The sequence below is a fragment of the Kryptolebias marmoratus genome, linkage group LG4 (genome assembly GCF_001649575.2).
Source record: "Kryptolebias marmoratus isolate JLee-2015 linkage group LG4, ASM164957v2, whole genome shotgun sequence".
Classification (NCBI taxonomy): Eukaryota; Metazoa; Chordata; class Actinopteri; order Cyprinodontiformes; family Rivulidae; genus Kryptolebias; species Kryptolebias marmoratus.
The window spans coordinates 12,633,543-12,644,218 of record NC_051433.1 but is presented as its reverse complement, the minus strand read 5'-3'; the positions used below and the strand labels follow the sequence as shown (position 1 = coordinate 12,644,218).

Sequence of the window (10,676 nt, the reverse complement as noted above, 5' to 3'; positions counted from 1 at the left end):
AACGAGCCTCCATTGTTAGGAGAGTGAGAACAATTTGCAAGCAATTCAGCTTACATCACATCTCAGCTTTAAAAGCTCAACTCCACACTCTCTATTTCTGAATTGAGAAAGCTCCTCGGATGAGAAGCAAAACGTCTTCAGCTACAGAATAGAAGTCCAGTTGTTTTTGTTTTTTAACTTTTTTTGAATTCACAGCAGTTTATGCAAATGCTTTTTATACACCTTTAGACCATTTTCAGGTTACATAACTTGGTTTATTCTGGCAAAAATATTGTAATATTTCTGATGGAAATGCCCAATGCTGCACTCAGAAATGCTACAGCTAGCTCCTGCAGCGGCTGCCATTTGTTAATGATGTAAAAAAATATACATATATATATTCCATAGAACCCCACCTCGTAGGATCTGAACTATCCCATTAAGTGACACTTTTTGAGGTTAGCTTCCACTTTCATTAATTCTGAGCGAGAGTGTCCGTTTGGCCCCGTGTTTGATTTTCTTGAGAAAGAAAAGCCCGCTCACCCCGCGGCTCCAGTGGTGCGGGGAGAGGTGGCAAAGTGGGCCGGGTCAAAAAGTGACAAACACGGACGCTCGCCCTTCCCACGAGTCTGGGATGCTATTCAGGAGGTATGAACGCTGATGATATGCTACGGTTTCAATTTATACATGTCGATGGAACAGCTCTAAAGCAAATTGAATCCACATGTGCTACTCTTTTTACTCTAACACAGTTAAGTATAAGCCTCCAAATATCTCAGTCTGTTCGATTCACTTCATCCTACTTTTCAGCTCGGATTGGATAAAACAAACCCTTTAATATGATTCAATACAATTCCATTGGATTGTGTGCAAAATGCTCTTTAGGTATACAGTAACAAATGTACAAGCCACAACATTAGACTTAAGTGCTTGTGATGAGGTATGAAAACTGGCCTTTATCTGGGAGGAACCAATAACTTTCCTTCAGCTACTCTTCTGTTATGAGGAATGCATCTCTGACGTTTGTAATACTTAGAAAAAACAAAATAAAACAAAAAAACGTGAATGCATTGTGAGTAAATTTGCTAATTACTGTATGGCAATGACCAACGTCACTAAAAACAATGGTCTCTGTTGGATCATAATAGAGCACAAAGTGTCACATATATATAAATAGACATCTATGTATGTGAGACTTGATGCTGTTGGGAGAGTTTAAACGCCAAATATCTGATCAATAAAGACAAAATAAAGTGGCAATTCTCCTCAGAGGTTTCTCATTTCAATTTCTTTGCACAAATTATGAGTTTCAAATGAGGTACCTGTACCAGTTTAGTCGGCCCGACAGTTGAATGGATGATGACAGTGAAGGGTCCAGTGTGCTAACATGAGGAAAAGCCTTCATTTGTCTTCATCGTCCCCCTTCAGTTAGAGATCCGTTTACAGAGGCAGGTCTGTGCTGTTGTGGCGAGTCTTTCTGGAAGTCCCATCATCCCTGGGCATCGCTTTCTGCAGGTTGGACATGGCAGCTGTCTTCTTCAGGTCGATGACTGCGTAGCACTCGCTGCGTCGGGGTGCGGGCGGGCCACATTTTTTGGGTGGTAGGCGCTGGTGCTGTGGCTGGGTGCCCCCGCTGCTGAGGGCCTGGCAGGGAGGCTCCCCCTCCAGATCCACCTGGATGTAATTCAGCTGCCGCGACGGAGGCATGTGGCCGTGCTCGCAGCCGCCGACCCCTGAACGCGATCGTCTGCGGAAATCAAAGCTAAATATTCTCCCCCCACTGTCCGGTCGACACGGCCGTGGATGAGGGGGGCAGGCGTGTCGAAGCCGGGGAGGCTGGACCTGCTCCGTGTTCACATAGTTCTGAAGGGCGTCTCTGTGGATGCCCCGACTGTCCTGGTGGTACCCATTGGGCGTCCCTGGGCCTTCTGAGAACTCGTACTCATCGAAGTCATCCTCTTCCTCTTCGTATTCGTCCTCGTCCTGGTCTTCGTCATCCTCCTCCTGCTCATCATCTCGCTGTAAGGCGCTGTACTCCCACACCGGCGGCAGAGACGGCAGGTTCTCGTAGTTCAGAAGAGCTGTCCGACGGTGGCCTCCGCCCATGCCCCGGTCGCAAGCGTAGCCCTGCGGGGGGAGAGATGACGGGCCGTGGGAGAGTGAGTGCATGAGAGAGTGGGGGTGACTGTCGCCCGTGCTGCTGCTGCTGCTCGAACCCACGGACTGCGACACGCTGCTGGGGCTCAGGCGCTGCTTGCGGACGCTCCGCAGGCCGTTGATGTTCTCGTAGGTGAGCTCGCCGCTCTGGCAGCTGTCCGACTGCTCGTGGCTCGGGTGCCGGTGCAGGTGGTGGTGGAAATGGTGGTAGGAGTGAGAGTTGCACAGGTGCATGGAGGGCTCGTCTCCCTCCGTCTCTGAGCCTGTTGCACCCTCTGCTGGCTGAAGGGAGTGAGGATTGTGCCCGTGCCTCTCCCGCTCCAGCAGGTGGCGTTGTGCCGGAGTGGGGCCCAGCATGAATTTCACTTCCTGCGAGGACGGCTGCAGGAACACCTGAGGGTCTTTGCGCTCCTCAAGCGGAAAGCATCGCAGGTTGGATTGTGGATTCCCTTGGCCCCCGACGGGCATGGCCCCCCGTGTTGTCTCGGGCAAAGCGCTGGGCCGCACCTCGGGCAGAGAGTGCACACAGTGACGCATGGAAAGGTCCCCCTCCATACTCACAGTGTTCACGTAGGTGTGAGTCTGTTCGGAGAAACAGAGACCGGTTCAGCCCGCGGACCTTCACAGAGAAAGTCCACAAACAAAAGGGGGTCTTACCTGGTCTTCCAAAGCCATGAGGCTGTGCCCGTGATCGTCAGAAAGAGAAGGCTGGGAAGAATCACCTCGGATTGGATAACCGGGATATCCGTTGGGAAACGACTGGACAGGAAAGGCTGGAGCTGCAAACGTAACGTACAAACACGGCAAGAGAGATCAGCGAGCTGAAATCTGTCTTCAACCAACATTCAGTACATGGAGCTTGTTGAGATACTAAACGGGTAAATAAATTTACTTCAGTGAATCAGTGGATGATCACAAGTAACAGGAATCATTTACTCATGCATTATCGGAGCCCATACATTCTTAGTTTAGGAATTTGCAAATCTTTAGAGCTCTAAAAAGCCAACCTTCTCGGAGTAAATACAAATCAACGCTCCTTTTGACAATTAAGCCACTACCCAGATGAAAGATAGTGACAGAGTCAAATCTAAAGGTAGTATCTCACTGGGCTGCAATTGTTGAAGTTAGCAACTCACATTTGCAAGAAAAAGGCATATTTTCTGTCGCATCCTCCGTTCTCTCGAGTGTTTGCAACCATGCAACCGGCTTTTGAAACGCACAGCCTGTTTTTCTGTGCTTGCGAACCTAATTTTAGTGACGTGAAGTGAAGCGAAATTTATTTATTTAGCACTTTTCAGCAACAAGGCGATTCAAGATTTAAGATTCAAGCCATGCAAAGTATTTTGTTACACACCTCCGCCCACTTTGAGCCCCTTTTGCACACACCTCGGCAGCCGCCCCCATGTATACGATTTATGATTTAATCTACTTGTGAAATGAAGATCGGCAGATTTGACCAGTTTCATAGCAAATATTTTTTAACACTGGCGTGGTTAGACGTGGACGTTCGAGGTTGTAGCCTCAGACATTTACCATCATAAGAGCTCCCACGCAGGTGTCAAATTACACCTCTAGAACTACAAAATCTACACTGAGATGAGTATAAGATGCCTGCCCTGTCTCCATGACTATTTTGAGAGAAACCACGAGCTTCTGCGACTCACACGAGAAATTTTGGAGACTCCCTCACGAATGCCGTTTGCCAACGAGTCTGCATAGTCTCAGCCCAGTGAGAGACTGGCCCAAAGACGTGTGGCGTATCTATTGTTTTTCTCTAAATACCTTCTGAAATTCATTTCTCGCTGTAGCAGAATGCCATTTAAAAAAAGAGAAAAATTTAGGGGAGATTGTCGTCTTTGTTCTGTTATTTGATAAAACACGTTTCATTTATCAACATCAAGGTAAAGTCAGCCAGAAACAGATGAACTGACGATGTTCCTGCTGCTTTCAATATTAAAACCCGACACGAAATGAGAAGCCAGAAGATGTCTGACCTGGCGTGGGTGAACCTGCAGAACGTGGCTTAGTTCTGCCACTTGGGGGCGGTGAAGAGGGTTAGTCGTGATGTGGGGAACCTGTTGGAACTGCTCACACACCCAGCTGCTGAGGAGCAGCACCGTTCACTTTCAGTCAGGTGCCATGTGTATTAATATGTCGATGTGTGATGCACACCTGTTTTAGAAGTGTTCGTGCTATCACTCACTTATGAGGGAAACACTTAGAGGAGGGGAAAAAAACCCAAAGCATGTAGTTTATCTCCAGTTGTATCTAATATGATCAAATCTAGAGACTAAAGACCTCAAGTATGCCTCATTATCTGAAACTATTATAAGCTGTTTCACACTAAAGTCTTGAATCAAAGAGGATAATTTCATAAATAACCTCATATAAGACACAGCTCTGAATGTTAGCCTCTAAAAATGGAAGAAAGCTGAGGCTTGGCGCAGCCGATGTGTGAGACGGACAAACGACAAAGCGCATCTCATCGTTTTCTTGGTCAAGCATTTGTGGAGTTTTATTTAACTTGGACCAGTAAAAACTCATAACTCAAGGTCAGATTGTTCTTAAAGGATGAACCATTACCAACTATTATTGGCCGAACTGCAGAAAAAGGAAAGTTGCTTCATTCGACGCACATGAAAATTAAACATTTGCTGAGTTGAAACTGCCGCAGGCACTGCTGTGAACTCTCAGCCTGGGTGACATGCGTTTTCTTTAAAGCATATTGAGGCTAATATCTGTAAACGTAAGACGCCAACAACGACTTAAAGCGGAGCTCCTGAAATCGGTCGCTAAGAAAAGAGCTCTAAAACAACCAGGCTTTAGACGGGTGCTTTGGTGCTGTTGTGTTCTGGAGCAAAGCCCGTTACAGACATATCAGTAAGAGCTCTGGAAAATCTGTAAACGTGTGAAGAATAAAGTGTAAGTGCAAGAGCCAGTATGTAGAGGCAGGGAGTGGGTAGGGAAAGAAGAATAAATTTAGGACCACGGTTTGAGGCGTTAATCCCAGGTGTGAACTGATGCACTCGGAGTTCCGGTCACACCGAAATGATGTCAGGTAATCCCCAGCTCTGAGCAGGACATTCTCACCTACACCTGTCTATAAATGACTAACTATGTTTAAAATTTACGACTGCGTTCCTCCTATAAGTGTCTGCGAGCGCTCGTGTGTGACTCACTGTTGGGAGTCTGCGGCGTGCGAGACATGTCCATTTCTGGCGTGTGACCACTGCGGCTCATCATCATCGACTCCTCCACCACGTTGATGCTGTTACACTGCATCAGCTCCTGGAGCAGGTTGAAGATCTCCTCTGCCCGGGAACACTTGAACGCAAAGATTCCTGATTAAAAAAAACAACAAAAAAACAACCTAAATTATGACACGTAAAGATAAATGGCACCGTAACTTCATGAAGGTAGAATATGCATCATGATATGAAGTGCTGCTTGTAGGAATATTTTTTTTTTTTGTGTGTGTGTTGTGTAGAATAATTGGAGAATCTTGCCCACCCTGCCCTGTCTGACAGCGCCGTCCGCTCTCGAAGGAGAACAGGTTGGAGTCGTAGCCGTAGCGCCGCAGGCAGAGATACGGCCACCGGATGGCATCTCTCTTCCGCGTGTGGAGTATGAGCTCCGTCTGGGTGAGCTCCATGATCCCAGAGCCCAGCTCGTTGCCCTCATCGTCCACGTTGATGACCTGGAACAAAGAGCGTGCGCGTCTTCACCGCTCCGTTCTGTGTCTCGCCTCAAACAGCCCGAGCCGCGGGACGCGCTGCTAAACAACCGACGTCTAGAGCTGCGTTGCTACAATTTCAGGCAGGATGTGGTTTGAGATTATCTTGATGAAATAATCGAGAGCTTCCACGGAAGAAAAACGATCTCCTCTGACGGGCATCGAGTTGAGCTCGAAAAACGTCAGCCTTCAGGCCTGAAAGTCGGTTTTCTTTCCTGCTGGTACTATAATACTATTTTGGGTCTGCCAAACTTATCTTTGGTGTTTTCCTTCCAAATTGCGTCTTTGTCATCAACTTTTCCACTTTTCTCATTTTTAAGCTCACGCTGCACAGTATGCTGTCGTGGTCAGGTACAAGGACTGCACAGAAAATAAGTAAAAAAGCAGCCGAAGTCCAATGAAAAGCTATTAAAAGACCTTCAGAAAGCCTGGAAAACTACTCCACCAGTCTGCTTTAACAGATTACACCAATGTCTGGCTGTTTAAAACACAGAATTATTGTTCATGTAAAAAAAATATATGTTTATATTTTTGTAGATCCTCACCTAAAGGTCATTCGGTACTTTTTTGTACATTGATTTATCCTGATTTTTAAAGGATAATTCTGCAGGCAGATGGTAATATCTCTAAGAAACGTTTTCAACGTGTTCCCACAGTTTTTCACAGACCGGTTAACACCTTCACAGATTCGCCTTTTTTTATCTGCTCCTTTAAAAAATGGACCTCATAAGTTGGAAGTTTTGTTTGTCTTTTTCTTGACATGTGACAGATGTCAGTTTCTATTTCTTACCAAATATATATAAATATAAATGTCCGAATTTTAATGCTGTTGTCTTTCAGTCAAATATAAAACGCTACGGTTAGCAAATCGTAGTGCTTTTTTTTTATTCAGCTACATTTCACAAACGTATCTCTTTATGAAACGCAGCGGAGAGATTAATTGTGGTTTACTGACCTTAAACTTGGTGAGATGGTTGTCTCGGATGGGGTCTCTGTACAGACAGCTCCAGCAGCTCCCCATAGCTTCAGCAGGCCAGCTGAAACCTGTCGAGAACAAAGCTCCCGCTCAGCTCCTCACAAAAAAAAAAACTAAACTTTAACATTCAGGTTTACACAAACGAGCTACACAGACAACAACAAAACAATGCAAAGTGTGCACTTGGAAGCGTCAGATCTCAAACTTCTTACTCAGTCCAGGCCATCAGTGGGAAGGGATCCGCGTCTCAGTCCCAGGATCGTCTGCTGGGCTGCTGCTTCACGAGCCGGTGGGTTTGCTGGACTGACATCTTCGAGGGAAGGTGGACGTTCTGTCCCCTGAAAACACGAGGAACACCCAGGCTTAGACACGTTTAATCAACTGAAACCAGCTGGAAAGTAGAAAAAATTTGGCCAAATTTGATCAATAAAATGTGACGAAGAGGGAAGCTTAAACAAGCCGGACCTTTAACAGGACAACTTCCTGTCAAATCTCTTCTATATTTGATTAAAAAAGGCAAAATAACACAAATTATTAAAAGAAAAAAATGCAAAAATATGACTTTAAAGAAAAAATAAAAAGAACAATTTGATTTTCAACAAACATTAGTAAGGACTCCCTAGGACTTCTCACCTGGTACCTCTCACCATCTTCAACAGGTAATCAAGACGATGATGAAGATGGTGAGAAGCACCAGCATCAACACAAACCTTAAAGCCGTGAGATTTCTTTTAAAACAAAGTAGTAGTAAGTACTTATTGGCTGTGAGGAACCTATTAGTAAATAATTCATCTGGTCCTTCTCACCATCCTCATCCGCTCTCTAATCAGCTGATGAAGATGGTGAGAAGGACCCGGCCGATATACAACTTTGAAAACCCAAACATTTCAATTCTGTTCTTTCGGGGACGTTAAGCAGCACGGATCCTGAGCATGCGAAGTTGTTACTGGCTGTTACAGCCTATTTAAAAAATAATAATCTGGTACTTCTCATCTCAAATTAGTGGATTTAGATGGTGAGAAGTACCAAGCAGAGGAAGGTGACTAAGGACATACCTATAAACCAAATTTCAATTTGGGTCTTTAGGGGACATTAGCTAGTGAGGAACCCAAAAACACTTCAATTTTTTAAACTGGATTTAAAGGTACTTAGTACTAAACAAATGATCTGTTTCTAATCATCTTCATCAGCTCCTTAATTAGCTGATGAGGATGGTGAGAAGTACCAGGATGAAAACAAACCTGAAAACCTGAAAGTTGTCAATTCTGATCCTGAGAGTTTTCAATTTCTAATGGATCTATTGAAAAAAAAATTAAAATCTGGTACTTCTCACCATCTTTCTCTGACATTTAATTAGCCGATCAGGATGGTGAGAAGTACCATAACTTAAACCCACAGAAGTACAATTTAAACACTTGATTTCTGAGTCAGTTTTGTTACAGTTTCACGTCACAGATGTTTCCCCGACCTTAAAAGAGGTAAAAAAAAAAAAAAAAAAGACTGCATCTACTGGGTAAAGTCAAGACTGAGTTTTGATAAAAGCCCCCAGAATAAACTTTCCAAGCTACACATGTCTGGGGGGGCAAGACTACACCTCAACCCCCCCAGAATATCACAGGAACGTGCTTTCTGATTCAGAAAGTACAGTGAGTCCCGAGCAGATACTCTGACAGGGAAAAGAAAAAAAATAAACCCCAAACAAAAAGTGAGGACACCGTCCTCCAGCTGCGCGCCTGGACGCCGAGGAGGACAACAAACCGGTGGTTTATGGGGGGGAGGACCTCGTAGGGAGCCCGGCAGGAGCCAAAAAGCCGGTGGCTCCTCGGGTTGTGTGGTTTCTGCTCCTGACAGACAGATTTTCTCCCCCCCCCCAACACACACACACCCTCCACCTCCCCATCATCATCATCACCACCATCATCACCATCAGCGGCAGCGGCAGCACCGCATTGTGTGTGTGAGTGCGCGCGCGCTCCAACCTGGGGCCTCCACATCTGACCGAGCGGAGACGCCGAGCCCGTCAGCAGCAGCTGCTCCACGGCGGCGCCGCTTCACGAGACCGCCCGCAGCTGGAGGAAAATAAAAAAACAAACAAACAAACAAACAAAAAAAAAAACCATCACCGCTGCCGTTCGTTTCTGCTCGCTCAATTAGCCCGAGCCTGACTCGGAGACACCCTCCCCACCAACACCAACACCACCACCCCTCAAAAAAAAAAAAAAAAAAAAAACCCACAAAAAACAAGCCGAATGTGCCTCCTCTGCCTGAGCCTGAGCGGACCGACACCAAACACACCACGGCACGGTTCAATGAGCATTTGTTCCCGAGCGGAGAGAGGCTGCAAGGCGGTCACAGTGGAGAACGACAGCGATGGGTTGCTACTCACATGTCTGGCACGGATTTGTTTTTTCCCTTTTATATATATATATATATATATATATATATATATATTAGCCCTAATGCGAAGTGAGCATTAAGACTGCGCTGAGTTCTCGGCTGCTGCTGCTGCTGCTGCTGCTGGTAGTGGGATGTGGCACTTGCACGGCACAGACTCGAGTAAATGATGCGCTGCCAGCGGTGGTTGGAAAAAAAAATGTTGTTATTTTTTTTTTATTATTATTATTTTTTTACCCCTTCCTCTTAACACCCCCCTTCTTCTTCTCCTCCTCCTCCTCCTCCTCCTCCTCCGCCTCTACTGCAGCACGGGCCTGGATGACATTTCCCAAGCAGCAGCTGAGTGGGGGGGTGGGGGGGCGAGGAGGTGAGAGTTCACAGCCAGACAACGAGGCTGAGAGAGAGGCGGGCAAAGAAGGGGAAAGAAACGCTGGAGGACCGCGGAGGGAGGAAAGGTGTGTCTGCCTGGCAGCCAAGGAGGAGGGGCGAAAAAACCCTCGCTCCCCTGGAGCGCCAAGCTGGACTTTATGGGACAAATATCAGTCTATAACAGCTATATTTTTATTACTGAATGGGGAAAGATGTTGATTTCTGACAACTAAAGTCATGTATAAAAGCTTATGTTTATAGCAGTCACACTTTACTAAAATTTGAGAGATTTTTTTTTGTTAAAGGTGTATATATTGACAGTAATTGCGTCCTTAAATTAAAAACAACTGGCAAGCAAAACCTGTGAACGCCTGCCAGCTACCACGTGCGTTTGTTGCGTTTGTTTACATAAGTAAACAACCGACGTGACGAAAACAGGTCAACAATGGGACATTGAGAAGTGGACAGTTTTCATGTAGTGGTACCTATTTACGCTCAGATTAGATGAGCATCCCTTATGGAAGGATATTATATTACCCCATATATTTATAATCAATATATTGGAAGAGTTTTAATTTATTAGTAATTTAAAAACATTTCTACATGACTTTGCTGACTATTGTTAATACAACACAATTATCAAATCATGCTATATATGGTAAAAAAACTAGAATATATATCACATCAATGCATTACCAATACATTAAATAGTATAAAAACAGTTCCTGCCTTCAATATATTAGAATATATATATATATATTGGTGAATATATTACTTCGTATATTATTTCACATAAAACAGCACATATGATAAAATATGACTCAATTTATATCAGCATCTGTTTTCTAATATTATTCATATATTCTAACATATTTACCACATATTCAACATACAGTAATTGTGTTCTATCCTCAGTTCTTATATTTTTATATATAAATGCATATATTTAAACACAACAAAATATAGTTTAATGTATTCTAAAATACATTTTTGATTTTTAATTATACATATATAAATGAAAAAGTAAATGTATTACATGTACTATGTCCAGTTTTTATGTAAATATAG

General features: G+C 44.5%; 1 protein-coding gene across 1 annotated transcript; it reads right to left on the bottom strand.

Annotated features, from left to right (window-relative positions):
• Positions 1-178: 178 nt before the first annotated feature.
• On the bottom strand, positions 179-9,227 carry frs3 (fibroblast growth factor receptor substrate 3). Its single transcript, XM_037975063.1, has 6 exons — positions 7,058-9,227; positions 6,825-6,913; positions 5,647-5,833; positions 5,316-5,477; positions 2,794-2,915; positions 179-2,718 (listed from the first exon to the last, which is right to left on the bottom strand). The coding sequence occupies exons 2-6, from the start codon at positions 6,888-6,890 to the stop codon at positions 1,420-1,422; spliced, it is 1,836 nt and encodes a 611-aa protein (XP_037830991.1). The 5' UTR covers positions 6,891-6,913; positions 7,058-9,227; the 3' UTR covers positions 179-1,419.
• Positions 9,228-10,676: the final 1,449 nt, after the last annotated feature.